This window comes from Rhinolophus sinicus, linkage group LG02, assembly GCF_036562045.2.
Source record: "Rhinolophus sinicus isolate RSC01 linkage group LG02, ASM3656204v1, whole genome shotgun sequence".
In the NCBI taxonomy this organism is placed as follows: Eukaryota; Metazoa; Chordata; class Mammalia; order Chiroptera; family Rhinolophidae; genus Rhinolophus; species Rhinolophus sinicus.
This window is the reverse complement of record NC_133752.1, coordinates 147,034,146-147,053,545: the sequence shown is the minus strand read 5'-3', so window position 1 is coordinate 147,053,545 and position 19,400 is coordinate 147,034,146. Positions and strand designations below refer to the sequence as shown.

The 19,400-nt window shown below is 51.9% G+C and overlaps 2 protein-coding genes across 2 annotated transcripts; both read left to right on the top strand.

The window, feature by feature from the left end:
* Nucleotides 1-574: 574 nt before the first annotated feature.
* Nucleotides 575-7,250, top strand: HOXC13 (homeobox C13). Its single transcript, XM_019724370.2, has 2 exons — nucleotides 575-1,304; nucleotides 6,732-7,250. Exons 1-2 carry the CDS (start codon nucleotides 575-577, stop codon nucleotides 6,986-6,988), a joined length of 987 nt encoding a protein of 328 aa, XP_019579929.2. The 3' UTR covers nucleotides 6,989-7,250.
* Nucleotides 7,251-16,959: 9,709 nt separating this feature from the next.
* On the top strand, nucleotides 16,960-18,554 carry HOXC12 (homeobox C12). The gene is made up of 2 exons (XM_019724425.2): nucleotides 16,960-17,569; nucleotides 18,316-18,554. Exons 1-2 carry the CDS (start codon nucleotides 16,960-16,962, stop codon nucleotides 18,552-18,554), a joined length of 849 nt encoding a protein of 282 aa, XP_019579984.1.
* The last annotated feature ends 846 nt before the right edge of the window (nucleotides 18,555-19,400 follow it).

The window sequence follows — 19,400 nt, the reverse complement described above, 5'->3', positions numbered from 1 at the left end:
AGGGATCGTTTTGTTTTGTTTTGTTTTGTTTTTCCGGGGAGAGGTAGGAACCTGTCTCCTCCATACACATCCTAAGCCTAGGGAGAGGCATCCAGGAATAGTCCTGCTCTCTCCAGACACCTTTGCATCGGCTAAATTCAGCCTCCTCCTCCACCCTCGCTCCCTGGGGCAGGCCAGGGGGCGTTGCCCTGTCCCTTTAAATCTCCCAGCTCCCTCCTCTTTTACCCCTCCTGAAAGCCAATCAACATAGACATTTTCCCTTTCGTCCCGCCCCCACCTGGAGGGGTGGGAACCCCAGGAGACTGGGCCTGGGCGCCAGAAGCGCTGGCCGCGGTCACGTGGGCGCTGGAGGGTTGCGGAGGGGAGGCGGGCGGGAGCCGCGCGGATTTCTTAATGAACTGTCCCCGCATGCGTAGAGGGAATGTGGGGAGGGAGGTGAAAGCACCAGGAGGAGGAGGGGAGGGGTGGGGAAGAAAAGGAGGAGGGATGGGGGAGGGGGAAAGGGAGCGAGGTGTATCCCTAGCTCGCTGCCTCTGGCAAGTGGAGTTTTTAAAAAGCTGGAGCAGATCATGTCATGACGACTTCGCTGCTCCTGCATCCGCGCTGGCCGGAGAGCCTTATGTACGTCTATGAGGACAGCGCGGCGGAGAGCGGCAGCGGCGGCGGCGGGGGAGGCGGCAGCGCGGGCGGAGCGGGGGGCGGCTGCGGCGGAGCGAGCCCTGGCAAAGCCCCGAGCATGGACGGGCTGGGCGGCAGCTGCCCGGCCAGCCACTGCCGCGACCTGCTTCCGCACCCGGTGCTGGGCCGCCCGCCGGCTCCCCTGGGCGCCCCTCAGGGCGCGGTCTACACGGACATCCAGGCCCCCGAGGCGGCACGCCAGTGCGCCCCGCCGCCGGCGCCCCCCACCTCGTCCAGCGCCACCCTGGGCTACGGCTACCCGTTCGGTGGCAGCTACTACGGCTGCCGCCTATCGCACAACGTGAACCTGCAGCAAAAGCCTTGCGCCTACCACCCGGGTGATAAGTACCCGGAGCCGTCGGGCACCTTGCCCGGCGACGACCTGTCCTCCAGGGCCAAGGAGTTCGCCTTCTATCCCAGCTTCGCGAGCTCCTACCAGGCGATGCCCGGCTACCTGGACGTGTCGGTGGTGCCTGGGATCAGCGGGCACCCGGAGCCGCGTCACGACGCACTCATTCCCGTCGAAGGCTATCAGCACTGGGCTCTCTCCAACGGCTGGGACAGTCAGGTGTACTGCTCCAAGGAGCAGTCGCAGTCCGCCCACCTCTGGAAGTCTCCCTTTCCAGGTAAGGAAGGGGCCCGAACGCAGCTGCCGCCGCCAGGGACCCCTCCCAGCCCCGCTTGCCCCGGGGCTCCGCGCCCCAGCCACCCCCGCCGTCTGGCCCCGGCGCGCCGGCTCTGCTGGGCTGCCGATGGAGCCGGCCGGGCGAGCTGCGCTGTGGAATGCGCCGGGGAAGAAATCTGCTCCGACACGTTCCCCGAAGCTGCCCCGCTGAGAGTGAAGCAATCATAGGCGCCCGAACGCCGGGCTGCCGGCTGAGCTCGAGTCGGTAGCTTGCCTCCTCCTCCCCCAGCGGGCTCAGGTCTCACGCACGGCTCTCGGCCCCCAAAACCTGCTTTTGGCTCGGAATGGGGTTGGGGTGGGCCTCGAGTGCCTTGGAATCCACAACCAGCACAAAACCCTCAACCCACCGAATAACTGGGGTGGGGGGGATAAGAAACCCCACCATTTTCTTTGCCTGAATTTCCAAGATCGTTCAGACACTAGTTGTGTTTTTGTTTGTTTTGTTTTGTTTTGTTTTGTTTTGTTAATAGGGGTCTAATTTGCCGGGGTCTATAGAAAGGTAGAATGTTTCTCTTTTTTTCCACTTATTTTCTTTCTTTCTTTAAAAAATTTGGCCACGAATTTCCCAATTGTTAAAGGAGCAGAAAACTAAAATATCTTGAGAGGGTGTGGAGAGAAGAGAGTTTGCATCCCTCTCCTAGGATATAAATTTGATTTCCCTCTCTGATATACTAAGCTCAAATCCTGTAGGTGTTTCCTCTGCCAACTCTCCCAAGTGTGGGGGAGAAAGAGTTACCCGTGCCTCAGACACAGAAAGATAGGAGTAAGGATGAGAGGTGGGGCCGGAGGAAGACCTCTGCTGGAAGAATCTGGGGTCCATGCCCAGGCTGGGCACCCCTGGTTTTTTTCTGGCTATGTGTGGGAAGATGAGTGGAATTCACCGATGTCCTGTTTCTTCTCCAACTGAGGCTATCTCTGAACTGCAGGGGATCCTGTAACCCCCATCACCCCCCAGGGTGAAAAGAGCAGTTCCAGGTTTCTCAAAATCACATCAGGAGCTTTGAATTCAGTACTACGCTGAGAAATCGGGGTTTGAGGTCTAACGAATCCAGAGCTTGAGTTTGCTCTGGCTATAAGCAGAGCTCAGTGGGAGAGGGCTGACTGGCTTCCTTCTGATGCCCATAGGGATTCTGGGGGGTCACAGAACAGCCACAGATGTCTCCCCATACTGCCTAGAGGGTCTCCCAGCTCTGCATGTGGGCCCAGGGACATTTTCATTGGGAAGTGTAGACCTGAATACCTCCTAAGGGTGGGCCTGAAATTCCTCTGTGTCCGGGATTGGAGCATGGGCAGATGGTGAAAAAAATCACTGAATGATGTTTAAAAATGTAGCAAATAACGTTCTTGTAAATATTATGAGATTACTCAGTATGACACAACTGTATACCAGGGTGGGACCCACACTAGGCACCCCATTTCTGGCTGCCAGAAGATTTAAGGATACTAGAATTTTAGTACATGGTATCATGCATTACCTGCTCTGCATTGGCTATAATATTTTTATATAATATGATTTCTGTTATTAACTACCTAATATGAAACTCACAATAATACATTTCCAGAAGATTGGAAATTCACATATGGATATCCAATAATGTAAAGAGATGGCCCTTTAATTCCCCGTCTCACCCACACAGAAAGGTTCTTTGGAGATGGGGGCCTAGCAAGAATTCCTGAAGCAAGGGAAGCTGATAGACCATGCTAAAGGGCTGAAGGTAGGGGAGCAGATGCCCACCACTGTGGGCAGAGGTGCTGGTCTAGAGCAATGAGAAATGGATTTAATATGAAGAAGTGAAGAGAGGAAGCTGCTCTGGCATCGCTGCGTGTGCATGTGGAGCAGGGTGGGGTTGAAGGATTGGAGGGAAGGTCAGAAATATCTTTGAGCAAAATAAACATTTTAAAGATTCCCAGGGAAAAAAACCTGCTTAAAAAAAACACTTTTGGTCACAGCCTCCTACAGAAAAATATCTTTGAAAAAAAAAAATACAGCCCAACTGAGATTTAATACACTTACAAATTACAGCATGGAAATGGACATAAAACCCGGTGTGTCTCAGCAGTTACGTGCTCACACACTCCTTTTGTGGAAAAAGAATCGGGCTAGTGTATCTCAGTGAGTGCAGAGGTCCAGGCAAAAGGCAGATGAAAAAGAAATGATCCTCAGACACCCTCCAAATTTCTACCCACACAGAGATCTTTTAGAAGCAGTGAGATTTCCAGATAACTCTGTCTATGCAATTGTGGTTTGTTCTGCAGCATCTAGGCATAAACACTACTGTCTCTCTTCAACGCCTCTGGCTCTGAGAAACTTCATCTATGGCAGTCTGGGCTGGTGTGGGAGATGGAGCAATTGTTCAGAAAGATCCAGATAATTAGGGCCAAGATGTGTTGTGGCTCCTTCCTACCCCAATTATACAGACCCTTGCTTCATTGCTGGTTTTTTTTTTTCTTCCTATAGTGAGTGTAGACACTTTTTTTTTTTTTTGACAGAGGTGGAAACTCCAAGAGAGAACCAGCAAAGAAAGGAGGCAGGAAGAGACAGAGACAGATAGGATTGGGGGAGAGAGCAAAAGAGAAAAATAAATAGTGGGTTCTTTGGGCCATACCAGAAGCACCTACTGACAAACAAGCCTTTGGATTTTGGTTGAGAAGAGCAGCTAGGATTTCTAGGCAAGGTCCTCTTCAGAGCCCTGCTGTGGCGGTGGGTGGTCAAGAGCTAGTGCGCAGTAGGAACCTGTACAAAGAGCCCCAAGTGACAGCCATGGCTGAGTATTGATCTGGTTTTTTATTTGCTCCTCAAAGGTGTCTATTAGGTTCCCTGGTATAAAGTGGTTTGTGTGCGGGTATGCTCTGGAGGGAGATTAGGAAAGGGTTGATTGTAAAAATTAATAGCCAAGTCCCCTACATACTTTAGGCAGTAGAGACACAACTACAGTTCTAAGCTTTCAGATACTTCCACATCGTCCATCCCGCTTCCTTTTCAGAAAAGACAGCAGACAATGAAGGGGGACTTTGAGAAGGCAGACTGGAGGTATTTCCCCAGGAGCCCCCCCAATAAAAAAAAACCCACCAGTTTGGTCTGACCCATGAAAAACTTGGCCAAATCAATTCTTGGTATTCTACAGAGAAAAAGAACCAGTTTAGATCAATTATTTGTTTTTCAAGTGATTTTTTTTTTTAGGGTTGTGTTGATTAAACCTTATTGGAAATTTAGAGTTGGGGGTTAGGGGACCCAGAATTGAGTAGGTAATTGTGAGTGGTTCCAGAATGTGACGTAAAAAATCAGGGACAATTATCTGGTTAATTCGGGAATCAAATCGCACTTTTATCCTATTTTGCTCTCCAGGGAAAAGGAGGTATATTTTAAAACTGGATTGTACCAGGTGGCCTATTTCCATTTTAGAACTTACTGTATCATTATGTTGAATCAGAAAATCTGTGTTTAAAATCTGGCTCTTCCACTTAAGTTATTTTACCCACTCAAAGCCTCAGATTTCTCGTCTTGTTATAAATAAGCCTTTAATAAAATAAGCCTGAAAAAAATTGTTCTAAGGATTAAAACAAACAAACAAAAAGAAAACCTCACAATGTCTTCAAGGTATCATTATTTAGTTTCTCTTTTTTATTCTTGTCCCGGAATCATCAATTTCCTGAATCATAGTTACCTCTGTAAAAGTAAAACAAATTTGAGAACTGAGAGGTTTTTTTTTAATTACCTTGTACAAAAAACTCATTTTTAACCTAAAAGATCTGCTCTGTTAAAGTGAAGTTGTTTTGTTTTTCAGATTTAAAAAACAAAAACAAAACAAAACAAAATATAAAAGCTTGGTCTATTCCTACATAGGCAGAGAAAAGTGACAAGTCCAACGATTTTCCTGAGAAACTATCATGAAGATGGCCAAACCAGGCCATTGGAACCCACTCTCTACCATATTCTTCCTGAGCACTTTATTTCCCCCCTGCATTTGACTGTGACCCCTTCTCTCCCCTTCCTGTATAGATAAGGGTCCCTGAGAGAGCGTAGACCCAACAGGAGTGGGTATAGGGAAGGTGTTTTATGAGGGTGGGGTGAGAAGCATTTCAGGAAGAGCTTTGTGTCTTCATTCTGGATGGTGTCTATACTTCCAAAGGGTAGTAAGAATGAATGAAGGAGAAACCCCAAATATTCAGTCTTCCTCATTAGCTTCTGCGTGAAGTCTAATAATTACATTTTAAAAATTGAAGGGTGAGTTATTTAGATGATCTCCCCAGTTCCCCATTTCCCCTTAAAAGTGTTGCTATGACCTTTATATTGACAGAGGTGAGGGTGGAGTGGAAAGGGGATATAAGTGACATTTATTGTTTTTAGTTCCTGTGAAATTTTCAGAGTATAAAGAATTGAAGTATTAGTGGTTAGGATGACAAGGTATTTAGGATTTAGGGTTAGGGTTCCTGTATGGAATGAAGACAGTTTCCTTCAGCCTTGGAGGAATGGAGAGGAGAGGGGGTTGGAGCAGAATTTGCTCTGTTTTGGTGAGTGGACATTTGTGGGGGTAAGGAGGGCCTTGTGTTCTCTTTATAGAAGACTTATGTGAACAGCTAGTTTTACCTCAAGAAGGGCTCTTCTAGCAGCTCCTCTTGTGGGCAGACCCTGGGACATGGACCCTCTACTTCCAGGGACCTGATTAACTACATCTCAGGGCCAGGACCTCCCACCTTGGATGTTAAGTGGCTCACACATTGGGCTCCTAGAGTGACTGGTTCCCAGCTGGGCTAGCTTCACCTGGATACCTTTCTTCTCTCTATCTGTTGGTGCAGGCCTCAGATTCTTAGAGCAGAGCCAGTGACCAACAACGTGAGCCGCCACTTGGTGGTCTGTGCCCACTGAAGCTGTCTCCCTGCCCACCATGTCGTCCCTCAAATGTACAACAAACATCTTTTTCTCATACTGGGGCAAAGAATAAGCTTATGGATGCCCAAATAATCTTAAGTGCAGGAAGAATACCTGCAATCCTGGTAAGAAGTGCTGTATCGAGCCATACTGGAGCCTAAGGCAAAAGGAAAAATCAGTAATGCTGCTCCCGTGTTTATTTAAAAATTTGATATTTTGTTCATCATGGATTTTTTTGCATTTATTTTTATTTTTTAAACATTGTATTAAAATATTATTTATCTTGATTACTGAATTTACGACACTTCCTTTAATATCACAGTGGCCTTGCTAATACGTAACAGAGGTGCGAAGGCTTGGGGGGCAGTCTGCCGGCCCCCTCCGATTCCCTGCAGGAACCTTGTAACTCTGCAGCCGCGCAGCCTCAGGGCCCTTAGCCTGGTCCGGGGTCCAGCCGCGCAACTCACTTGCTGCCGCCCGCCTTCTCTCTCCCTCCAGACGTGGTTCCCCTACAGCCGGAAGTGAGCAGCTACCGGCGTGGGCGCAAGAAACGGGTGCCCTACACCAAGGTGCAGCTGAAGGAGCTAGAGAAGGAGTACGCGGCCAGCAAGTTCATTACCAAAGAGAAGCGCCGGCGCATCTCCGCCACCACGAACCTCTCGGAGCGCCAGGTCACCATCTGGTTCCAGAATCGGCGGGTCAAAGAGAAGAAGGTGGTCAGCAAATCGAAAGCGCCTCATCTCCACTCCACCTGACCGCCCACCGGGCCGCCTTCCCCGTCTATTTATGTCGCCGCTTTGTACCATAACAGAACCCACGAAGGACGCTTCGTCGGTGCAGACGAATATTTAACGTTAACATGAAAGAGGAACCGCGCCGCCAGAAGGCAGAGAGGATCAGAGGGCAAGCTCTGCCGCCCCCGACCCCCCACACCCCATCTTCAATCCCTTCCCCCATCCATATGGGACCTGCCAGGCCTCAACAGCTTTGGAGGTGGGTCTGAGTGGGCCATGGGAGCCAGGCTGCCGGCCCCCCGCTCCCCTTTGCCCTCATCCCTCTCCTTGCCAGAAAGCCGAGTGGCAGCAAAGAGCCGGATCATTCCAACCAAAACGGGGTTGGGGGACCCCGAATGACTCCATTCTTGCCTCCTCCTTTGCCCAGGCAGATAGACGACCCTCCTTAGGGTGCGGCCTCGGTGCCGGACCTGGTGAGCTCAGCCTTTCCTTTCAGTTCCTTGCCCTCCTCCCTGTCCCTCCTGCACTCCTTAGTTAGGCAAGATTTCCCAGTTAAGACTTTCTGTGCATATTTTAAAAGTCGCGTTAATATTGATGATAATTACTAGGGATCTGGCATTGTGATTGGAGTACGGACAGCGCATAGGTTTTCTTTCTTTCCTATCTGTTTCAACAAAAACCATAGCCCCAACCTCAACCAAGAAACTGAATTTCTCAGGAGCCCCTTTTGCCCCCACTGTCTCCTCTCTTCTGCTCTCCCAGTAAACATGTAGAAATCGAAGGACAGAAACTCAACCATGCTTCTAAAGATTCCTCCTCCTTTTTCTTCTTCTTCTTCTCTCTCTCTAGTCCCCCGACCCCCCAGTCAGGACGGACACAGAAATAGAAGTTTTTTCTTTAAAAAAAGGACAAACTTCTCTCCCAATGGAATGAAGAGTGGGACCAGCAGAGTCCTTCTCCAGTTGCTTCTCCATCACCACAAAGCAGAGAGAGGCCTTACACTTTCACTTTTGCTGATTGCCCAGAGGAAAGCAGTTTTCTTCCAGGAGGCCAAAATGACAGCCCCCAAGTAGCCAGCTAACGTAGACGCTGCCTAACATTTCCCTCCTCAAAGGCCAACTTGGTGCTGGGGGGCCCCTCACCGTCTCCCTTCCCACTGGCACATTACAAAACAGTGTTCTTATGAAATGTTCATCAGAAATAGGCTTTTTAAAAATGTTGTGTATCTGTATATAGTATTGTGATGTCTGAATGACAATGAATTGAATGCAAAAAGAAAAAACCCACAAACCTGTTTTTAAAATAAAATTTCTTTTGTTTTTTTTGGCCTTGATTTTATTGCTCAGGTTCTTTCTGAAGCCCCTTCTGTTCACTGGCTCTTCAGGGAAGTCTCTGATGCCCTGACTCAGCCAGAATGGGCAGGGGATGAGTATAGCTATCACCCCCCAGCTGGAAATAGCCCAAGCTCATAATTTGCTCCATTTACGTTTTTCAAACTGAGTTGTTGAAACTATTTAGACAGGAGAAAATTCCTTCCTATCCTGATGCTCAAAATACACCAGCATATGTTGGGGAAAGAAGAATGTAATCAGTGACTGAAAAGGTCTGAAATCAGGTAAGTGAGAAAAGTATGTTGCTGTTCACTTCAGTTATAGTTGGGGCAATCTTGAGATTATAATGCTAAGCAAAATAAGTCAGACAGAAAAAGTAGAGAACCATAGATTTCACTGATATGTGGTATATAAACCGAAAACAACAAAAGAACAAGACAAACAACTGAAAGAACAAAAACTCATAGACAATAGTTTAGGGGTTACCAGAGAGTAAGGGGGAAGAGGGGAGCAGGTCTCTAGAAGAAGGTAAACGGGTCTAATATATGGTGATGGAAGGAGAACTGACTGGGTGGTGAACACACAACATGATATATAGATGATGTAATACAGAATTGTACACCTGAAATCTATGTAACTTTACTAACAATTGTTGCCCAAATAAACTTTAAAGAAAAAAAATAGTTGGGGCTCCAATCTGGATCTGGGTGCTAAGAAGGTAGCATCCCAGCTGGGAGTTGGGTGTTGTAGTGGTGGTTACAGTGGGGAGCTAACCTTAGGCTCCTGAGGCCCTACTGCCCCTAGAGAGTCCCAAATGTCTCTGGTCAGTTCAGGGCTGGGGCTAGGGAGAGGTCCACACAGCCTGTCCTGCTCAGCATTCCCAGGCTGCACTCTTTCATTCCCCCATCAACCTATGCAGAGAGGCCAGGAGGTTAGGGCCCCTTTGGACCTCCAGTTCACTAAGCCAACCCCACTTTTATTCTCCAGCATTCCTGGAAACCCCAATCTTCCAAGCAATCGGGAGCCTTATAGACTCTGCCACTAATTTGTTTCCCCGTTGCATCCCGTCCAGCCGTGCCTATCTCCCTATCTGGCAGAGTTAATGAGATCGTTAAATTGTCAGGTTAAGAGACTTAAAAAGCAATATAGCCTAAAACAATGTTATTGCAGATTAAATCTTTACTGCAGCAATTTTTATTTATATATAATATTTTTCCTCTCCCGAGACACACAAGACTGGAGGCACTACGTTGGAAATCAGCGGTCTCCGATTTCCCTTTGCCTGATGGCTGAAGTTTTAAATTTTTATTTAAATAAATGTTTCTGGGTGACAAAACAGAGAGAGAGAGAAAGAGAGAGAGAGACTGAAGAATTCACTGTGGAGGCTGTGCTACGATGTGACCCAAGTCCTGTTCAACTCCTTTTCAACTTTGGGTTAACTACCAAAGAATCACATGCTGGGCACTAGAGATTTAGGAGGAAATTGGTGAATCACCCAGGAATAAGTTTAATTCTTAATTCCATCTCCCCTTTCTCTTCCTACCCACTAACCTAACCTCTCTCCCAAACCCCCTGAGTCCCCCCTGAGGTGGAAAGAGTTGAAGATGAAATGTATGACAGGTCAGGAAAAGGAACTGAGTAGGGGCGGCCAGATAGCTCAGTTGGTTAGAGCAGCGTGCTCTTAACAACAAGGTTGCCACTCGACTCCCGCATGGGATGGTGGTGGGCTGTGCCGCGCCCCCCCCCCCATGCAACTATGATTGAACACTGTGGTGACTGGGATTGGAGCTGAGCTGCACCCTCTACAACTAAGACTGAAGGACAACTTGACTTGGTCCTGGGGAAAACACACTGTTCCCCTAATAAAGTCCTAGAAATACAGACTGTTCCCCTTCCTTAATTAAAAATAAAAAATCTTTAAAAAAAGGAACTGAGTAGACAAGAGGCGGGAGGGGGGTCCCTTGATATGGGCATCTACCCTTCTTGACTTGAGGGTGCATTGAGTAGTCCGACAACACACAGTGTAGACATTATGGAAACCATGGAAACTGGAGAGTCAATGGAGAAAGAGAAGTCTAGAGTTCTCCTAGGGATTCCCTCCTCTTCTGCACACATAGTCTAATGAGCAAGTCTTCCCACACATGGAGGGACATGGGAAGGCTAAGGCCCCAGCAGAGGGAGATGGAAAAGAGAAGGAGAAAGCCTCAGCAGGCTCACTGGGGTTGCATTGGGACCCCAGTAACCCAGACAAAGACTGAAGTCCCACTGAGTCCCTAATCCCAGTGTGACCATTTGTTTAGAACCCTCTCACGCCCTGGATTAAATATGTCTGGATGGATTTTGGAGAATGATCACGCCTGGATCAATTCTTTTTAAAGATGCTTCTCCCATAAGAGTAAGTAAGCATGGGAATGGAAACTCTCTTGGAAGACAGGTATTGTGTGATGTGTGTTCTGGGGAGGCAAAGTTGGGAACATGTATTATTCTTTTCCTGATCATGTTGGTCCCTTACCTTTCCTTCCTCCAATAGTTGGCATTCTCACTGGGGACTCTGTGAGACATTCCTGTGAAGGTATGTGTGTTTGCACAAATGTGTGTATGTGTATGTATAGAGCCTTTGACCAGTGCAGAATTTCTTCAGCCTTTACTGCCTGTGTGTGCAAATATGTAAGTAGAAGTGTTGTCAGCCAGCACTCATCACAGTGTAGAGTGGGTTTTCTCTTCTTTATTTAAATCTATAAAAAGCCTTTCTTTCCAAGGCCAATCTCCTAGTGTTTGTGTGAAGGTGAGGCTGCAATAAATACGAGGATGCAAGGGAATAGAAGAGGTCTGAAGCGTGGTGAGCACAGAGGCTTTCCCTGGAAACAGCCCTTCACTTCTGTGACTGAGGCTCCTACGATCTTTCTCATAAGCCGGTGGCACCCTCCATTCTTCATGCCACACCCAGGCCAGAACTGGGGGACACAAGTGGGCTGGAGCCTCACAGGACTCTCCATCTGAAGGTCACTCTACCAGGCTGCCAGGGAGGGCTCAGTAATACCTTTTCCTGAGCTTGGGGAAAACCCTTCCCCACCCACATCTTAGTGCCAGACTTAGAGCCAGCAGATTGGGCCTTTCAGTCTATAGTCCCACAGCCAGGAGCCCACCTGACTGGGTTTCCAGGAGACCCCTCCACGACTGTCTCCAGACCATCTGCTCCTGAGGCTAATCCGCAAAAGGCTGGGTCAGCAGGCCAGTGTGGTCATCAGGCAGGGACAGCCCTGGGACATTCTCCATCTCTCAGAGGATTGGAGCTGGGAACCCTGCGGCAGCTCCTTTTGTTCAAAACAGAACTCTCCAGCCTAGGATCCACCTGGGTCCGACTTGGATGGTGTTGGAAACCCACCCCTCAAAAAAAAACGACAACTGCTGATTCAGGCAGATGGGTATCCAGACCTGCGCTGGTGGAGGATTGAGGGGCCCCCGGAGAGGGAGAAGCTTCTGGGAGGAGGAGGGGGTCAGAGCCTTTTTGTAACCAACCAGGCTCTTCCTCTTTTAGCCTTGACCGTGACTAGGTCTTTCTGACCTTGACATAACAGGGAGCACAGGAAAGCGGGAGGGTGGAAAAGGCCTTGATCTTCCGGTGGTCAGAGAAGGGGAGGGCCGCTCGCCCCCTTGACGCGTCATCCCCCTTCCTGCCAGAGCCCGCCGCCTCTGTTTACACACAGAGGAGGTGTCGTCTCCAGTCTAGACAGGGGCGCTAATAACGCCCATAAAAGGCGGCCTCTCCAGAGATGCTCTGCAACTTAGCTCCCGTGCGCCTACCGCTGGCCGCTCCCTCCGCCTCCTCTGCCCCGCCCTCCTCAGATACCTCGGCGTGGCCTGCGGGCGGCCTTGGGTGGGGGGGACCCCGAAGGTTTCCAGAGGCTGAGAACCCCCGCTCAGCAGCCTTCTGAACCTCTTCTGTCTCCAAAGGTAGGTGGCCCCCCGCTCTCCCAGCCCGGCCAGCCCCGGGGTTAGCAGCACATCGTCCACAAGCCGCCTATGCGGGTTGCTCTCACTCCGATATGCCCGCGCCCCCGGCCCCGCGCTGGGGTCTTGGATTTGGGAAACATTTGGGTAGCTGGGCAGAGCACACCCTAAGCAGATCTCAGCCGCTCCCCAGAGCTAGGCCTGACCAGAAGCCATGGTCACAAAGAGACACGGGCTGTGGGGCAGGGGCCACTGAGGGTAGTCCTCACCCCACGTGGAGCTTCGAGGTGCACAGAGGCCAGCCCCACCCCACTCCGCTCCCGGACACTTGCAGACGGGCTGTGGGTGTGGCATTTGATGAGACTGTTTTGTTTTGTTTTGTTTTAACTTGGTCCCCACACCTTTCTTGACACTCAGTAATTCACTAGGCGGAGGAGATCCTCTGCTGGCGGAGGGGGAAAATGTCAGAGCCGTGAAACTATTTAACTATTAGCGCGCCGAAAGGACAAAGAAAAAGGGGAAGATGACCCACTTAGGAATATTCAGGTGAGAGGTGGAGAGATGGTCTCCCAGTCCTCCGGGGACTCCCCACGGCTTCCCCATTTGCTAAGTGGCAATGGGGGGGAGTCCAGAGGAGCCGCAGGATTGGAGGACTTCAGGACACTGCTGAGCCCAGGCCGCTTCCCTGAGCCTGAAAGCCTGACTGGGCCCCCTCACCCGAGGTTCTTCTAAATCTTCCTCCTCCGGGTTGCAGGTCCCTAGAAGGCAGCACCTGGAGAAGGGGTCTCCCCAAGTTTCTTCTTAAGTCCTGAGCACCGGAAGAGAGGCCTGGGAACCAGGTGGACTCCGACCCTGGAGGAGCTAGTGAAGCAAAGAAAGAGGAGACTGAACCCACTGCCTCTGCCCCTTAGCCTTGTCAGAACCCAACCAAGGTCCTGTCACAAGCCTGAGCTGCCCCAAAGGGGCCAAATACAGAGGAGTGAGGAGTGGGGAGCTTTTCATCTCCCCTCCCACTGCCAGCCCAGCCCCTACTCACATCCCTTCAAGTGCCCGGGACCTGCTTCATTTGCATACGCGGCAGAACCGCTTTCTGCAAACTAGACAGTGACCTTGAACTGGGCCACTGCTGCCTCTCGACTGACCGGATAGAAGGCCGCGCCGCGCGGAATAATTCCGATCTCGGGTTGGTGGGGAAGCCCAAACACAGCCATTCACAGCCTCTCCGCGGTGGCCTAAGACTCCCGCCGCCGCTGTGCCCCTGCCATCACAGCTGGCGTAGATTTTATAATTAACGTCTTTCGCCTGGCTCGGCGGTGGCGCTGACTCAAGGCCCCACGCAGAGGCCGCCAAGATGCGGGAGGGTTGGAGTCTCAGTCGGAGAAGGCACGGGAGAGGCGGCAAGGGCATCCAGCTGGTAGATGAGCCGAAGCTCGAGGGCTGCAATGGGTTTTCAGGAAAAGCCTTGGACCACATCCTGGCCTTCAGTTTTAATTAACCCCTGAGTTAATGAGCGGGGCATGGTTGAACCAGGCCAGCTGCAGCAGGAGCCGGTGGCCCAGGCGCCAGCAGGCGGGCCACCTCCTCTAACCTTGTGATTTAATGAATGTACTGGAGAGTGGACGCGCAGATCGCTCCGCGGTTCCAGAGCTGGGGATCCTGGCCAATTATGGTTTTGTATGGAGGCTGCGAGGTGCGGGCGGACTAAACCTACCTAGACGCGGTTGTCCAGCTCTTTGGACTGCCAGTCCTTCCTACGGTAGTCTCCGCACCAGCCCCAGTGGGCTCCTGGCGAGCAGCTCCTGACAAGGCTGGATTTAGATTTGAAGCTTCGCACCCGAGCCTCCCGCCGGCCCCGGGGACCCAGGATGGGAGCGGCGCTCCGGGACTTGTTTGTCCGAGCCCGGTTACGGAAGGGGCGCCCGAGCTGTGTGTGCAGCGGGTGTCTTACAAGAGGACAGAAGCGCGGTGGTGCAAGGGGACGCTGGGCACTTAGATTTCCTGGGTCCTCGCCCGGGTCCTGAAAATCCCTAGATTCACAATGGGACGCGAAAACAGGACACTGGGGATGCGGATTTTGCTGACTGTTCTCTGCAGCTCTCTCCTGAGAGCATTCAGGGTCGGCTGCACGGAAGGAAGAGAGGGTTATGCGTGTGTCAGTGCCCCGAGTCCAAAACCTGGGAAAATGGCCTTTTCTGATGGGACCAAATCGGACTAGGACAAACTGTGAGTTAAGGAAGCCCTCACTGCACCCTCATTTCCCCGGCGTGGCATCTGCTCCCCTGTGGCCGCTGCTCTGTGTGCTCGGCGGCCTGGCGGGAGGGCAGCGGGCAGAGTGTTGCGCCTGAGATTTTCGAGCTAGGGAGGGATGGATAGAGAGAGGCTGAGACCATTCTACTGGGATCCCCCTTCTAGGAATTTGTAGCCAGCTGGGAGGGAGCAGAAAGGGGAGAAGCCTCCAACCCACAAAAACTAGTGATTACTCGGCAAAGCTCAGCTCGGCATTTCTCACACCAACAATAGCTGCTGAGCTCTGAGGCCTGGAGGCCTGCAGACCTCGCCGCCAGCGTAGTGCTCTTATCGAAAACCGCGATAATATTAAAGTCACACCCTGTTTAGCTTTATAACCAAAATAACCCCAAAATAATTTTTTAAATTAAAATTTCAGTGGCGCTCATTAATGCACCTTGAAAAGGGGGCATAAATAAGGTGTTGGAGGTGCTGTGACGTGGGATTTGCAGCTGAGGGATGTTCCTCTCTGCTGTCGTGCAGCCCCTTTATCAATTAGGCACAAAAAGGGCAATCCAGGCGGTCTCCTGCCTGCTCCTCAGCTTCTCGGCTCTCAGGGTCCTGACTGCAGGTGACTGCGCGGGGATGGCATCCCACCGCTTGGCCCTGTTTCTGGCAAGTGGGCCCTATGGGCTCCTGGGGTGTGTGTGGGGAGGGTGGGGGGGAACCTGGCCAGGCAGCCTGGCCGGCCAGGGCGGAGAAGGGGAAGCAGGGCGTGGGGTGGCGCTGAGCTGCGAACTGCGCCAGGCAAGGCGACACCCGCGCGGACACATTTCTGTCCGAATGAGCCCCTATGGTTTGGGATATGAAATCGCCGGGAGCTGTGGAATTCAAAGAATCTGCGTTTCTCTGCTGCGTCCTGCAGAAGAGAGAGAGAAAAAAGGGGGGAAGATGAGAATTTTTTGCTTTGGACTGCATCGGTTCCTGCTCAGACAATTAATTTTCACCTGCATGGGTTTCTTTCTCCCATATTCTCTTGGACTCCCTCAGTCTCTCTAATTTTTTCTAAATCTTCTGGGGTTTTCCCATTAGGCGTTTCATGAACTATTTCTCTCACCTTATTTTATTCAAAACCGCACATTGGCTAGGAGTCCGAAATAATCACATAGCAATGCGAGTATTTTGTCTACTGGACTCCAACAGAATACACCTAATTTTGAAGGGTTTTGTTTTGTTTCTCAGTCCATGTGGCTGTGTTCTGTGGACTTAGTTGAGATCGGATTGTGGTTTCCAAATGTCGATGAATGTCGCTAATGGCCAGCACTGGGTTCTCAGCCTTCTCAGGAAGGAGCTGCTGAGGTTGGCACCATAAATATAATTTTAATCCCACAACAAGACAATTCTCTGGAGTTCTTTCCCTTACTCCCAGCACACCTATTGGGCTCATGGCTTCTGTCTAATGGTCCCAGTAGCAGGCTGGGCCAGTTCAGGGGGGAGGTGGGGGTGTCTTCTCCCCAGTGGGAATCAGGAGTCTCCCAAGCCAACCAAGCTCTGCTGAGGGCCCAGAGCCTCTTGCTGCAAAGACATCAGGAGACCCCGTTCAGAAGCCCCTCTGACCCACAGAGTCACAGAGAAGCATAGTCTGAGACCCCAGATTTCCAAGAGCAGGCAGGAAGGTTCACATCGAGTTGGGCGCCTTTTTTCTGCCTCTTCTGCCTTCGCCTGCCTCCCTTTTCTAAGGGTTGAGTGGAGGTGTGAGTCTGGGGTAGTTCCCAGCTTGGGGGAGGGAGACCCCACATTAATAATTCGCCGTGATTCCTTCCCGGAGGAGAGGGCCCCAAATTCCTGAGGAGAAAGAGCTGAAGAAGAGGAGCACAGCTGCCACAGGGCTGGGAGAGATAGCGGCAAGAAAACCTGTTCTTATCCCTACCTCGCCTCTACTGTAAATAAACCCCGAGCCAAAGGGCTCATCCGTCTCCTTAAACAGCCAGTAAACTTTATATGACACAATATCTAATAGTAATTTATTGGGGAGATATTGTAAATTCCAACGGTTTTAGTTAATAAAGGAGCTAATTAAAGAGGGACGGGCTGTGCTCGGCCAGCTGTTGTCGAGAAGATAATACATCTAGGGGGTGCAGAGTGCAGAAGTGCGGGTATTTTTGGTGCGGCTCTTTTTCTCTTGCCCCGTGTCGGGCGATTGCCTCACCCTTTGCATTAGGTTTTATATGATCTTTTTCCCTAAAAAGCTAGAAGCCAGCGAATAAATCTGCCCCCGTGTTTCACCCCCCACACACACACCCCGAGATTGGGGAAGGGGGAAGTTGGATTTGGTGTGCGGGGTGGGGGGATTCTCTGTCCCCACCCATCCCCTGGTGGCGGCGCCCACGTGAGCTGAACGGCCAATGGGTAGCCGGTGCAGGTTTAACTATGTTTAATGTCAGATAGCAATAAAGTAGAAGCTGCCGGTCGGGCCCCGCGGAAATGGGCGAGCATAATCTCCTGAATCCCGGGTTTGTGGGGCCGCTGGTGAACATCCACACGGGAGACACCTTCTACTTCCCCAACTTCCGCGCGTCTGGGGCGCAGCTGCCCGGGCTGCCTTCGCTGTCCTACCCGCGTCGCGACAACGTGTGCTCGCTGCCCTGGCCGTCGGCGGAGCCGTGCAATGGCTACCCGCAGCCCTATCTCGGCAGCCCAGTGTCGCTCAACCCGCCCTTTGGCCGCACATGCGAGCTGGCGCGCGTGGAGGACAGCAAGGGTTACTACCGCGAGCCGTGCGCGGAGGGCGGCGGCGGGGGCCTGAAGCGTGAGGAGCGCGGGCGGGACCCCGGCCCAGGAGTCGGGCCCGGGGCAGCGCTGCTGCCGCTGGAGCCGTCGGGGCCGCCTGCGCTCGGGTTCAAGTACGACTACGCGGCAGGCGGCGGCAGTGCCGACGGTGGCGCGGGACCCCCGCACGACCCGCCGTCGTGCCAGTCACTGGAATCCGACTCCAGTTCGTCCCTGCTCAACGAGGGCAATAAGGGCGCCGGCACGGGCGACCCTGGCAGCTTGGTATCGCCTTTAAACCCCAGCGGCGGGCTGTCGGCCAGCGGTAAGCACCCCGGCCCACTCTGGAGGCTTGCTCTGGGCGGGACAATTTACCAGGGCGGGCAGAGTTGGATTGAGTTAGGGCCACCTGGGGTGACAGAATGTGTGGTGAGGAAGGCCTCTTTTAAAAAGAAGTGGGGGTGGGGGGAGAGCCCTATAAACATGTAAATATCCCCATAAAATAACTGGATAGATTCCTTTTTTGGTCAACCTGCGGCTGGAGGGAGCAGGGAGCTCCGGAGAAGGGAGATCTGACAGAGACGTCCCCGAGCCTGGGGTGGAGACTCAGAGCTTGGTCTCTGCTCTCCCGGGACTTCTCCCTCCACTTTCCCACAGGCCCCCATTACCTACTTTTCTTTTCTTTTAAGAAAAGCAAGTGAACGTGGTTTACTCTCGCCACTCACTCTTTTCTGTTCTAACCGATCAGGGACCCGATCCTGAAGGAAGTGACAGGAAGGGGCCAGGATATCCTGGAGAAGAAGAGGTCTGGGGAAAAGTGAAGGGAGAGGAACATAGAAGGGTCAGGGATACTGCAGTGGGCGGTAGGATTGGGAAGGCAAGGAGAAGTGAAAGGGAAAAAAGCGAATGATGAAAGATGGGGAGTTGGTGGGAACGGGGTCTGCATAAAAGAGAGGAAGGACTTGGGGTTGGGCATTAGGCCAAGGTAAAAGGGCCTGGGGAAGGACCCAGGGCACTGGGCTTGTCACCTCTTAGTCCTCTGGCCAACCCTGCTGGTTCGTCTCCGCCCAGGCACGCCCTGGTACCCGATCCACAGCCGCTCGCGGAAGAAGCGCAAGCCCTATTCGAAGTTGCAGTTGGCAGAGCTGGAGGGCGAGTTTCTGGTGAACGAGTTCATCACACGGCAGCGTCGGAGGGAACTCTCAGACCGCTTGAATCTTAGTGACCAGCAAGTCAAGATCTGGTTTCAGAACCGGAGAATGAAAAAGAAAAGACTTCTGTTGAGGGAGCAAGCGCTCTCCTTCTTTTAGAGGGAAAGACACAGCGCAGGCCCCAGACTGAGCCTGTCTCTGGCAGGGAGCAAGAAGGGGCGCTGCCTGGGACACAGTCCCCACTTAGAACGCCAGGTGTCTCTGGCAGGCCCTCCCTGGATGCCCTCTTGTCCATTTTGTTCGTGGTTCCCTCCCACACACCCCCAGCAGGCCCTGCCAGGTCCCAGAGAGAAAGGAAGAACTCAGCCAGGGAGAGAAGCCCATAGCTGCAGGCCAGGGGGAGGGGCAGGGAAGGTTGAGGCACTGGGGAGGGGCTGGTTTGAAGCAAGACTGGGGCATTGGACAGCCTCCTGAGGATCTGGAGGAGACGTGGTTCAGGCAACCCTCCCCCATTTTTCTTTTGTGGTCTTAAGTCTGTCTGCCTGCAGGAGTAGGCGAGGGTGAGGAGAGTGGAACCAAGGTTCCCCAAAACTCGCTGTTGTTGGAGTTAGGAACCCCTGAGAGGCGGGCAGTCCTGGTCAGGGTAGCTCTGGGAGGGCAGGAGGAAGTGGAGGAACCTAGAAGGAAATGTGATTTAGGAGAACAAAATGAGAAGCAATGCCCAAGTCCTAAGGGTCTGGGTGCTCTAAGCCTGGACGACAGAGCAGGCCGAGACATGGACGTTTGTCAGACCCAGCTTTAGATGAGACGATCATCAGCCTTATATCCCCTCTAGGGCAGGCTGCCTGGTGTCCTGGTCCCGAACCCTCTCCTGAGTCCTCTGAGGGTCCATTCGCATACAGGTGTGCTGCCACCCACTTTTCCTGCCTCCCGCGGGGCCGCTGACTGGAAGCTGCAAGCCCGTAATTGAGAGTTCAGCAGACTCAGTAGCCACCCCAGGGACCC

What these genes read in the sequence shown, in the direction of transcription:
- HOXC13 (XM_019724370.2), top strand. Translation starts at nt 575, where the DNA reads ATGACGACTTCGCTGCTCCTGCATCCGCGCTGGCCGGAGAGCCTTATG. An exon ending in CTGGAAGTCTCCCTTTCCAG is followed by an intron (nt 1,305 to 6,731) that starts GTAAGGAAGGGG and finishes CTCTCCCTCCAG; the next exon opens with ACGTGGTTCCCCTACAGCCG.
- HOXC12 (XM_019724425.2), top strand. Translation starts at nt 16,960, where the DNA reads ATGGGCGAGCATAATCTCCTGAATCCCGGGTTTGTGGGGCCGCTGGTG. An exon ending in CGGCGGGCTGTCGGCCAGCG is followed by an intron (nt 17,570 to 18,315) that starts GTAAGCACCCCG and finishes GTCTCCGCCCAG; the next exon opens with GCACGCCCTGGTACCCGATC.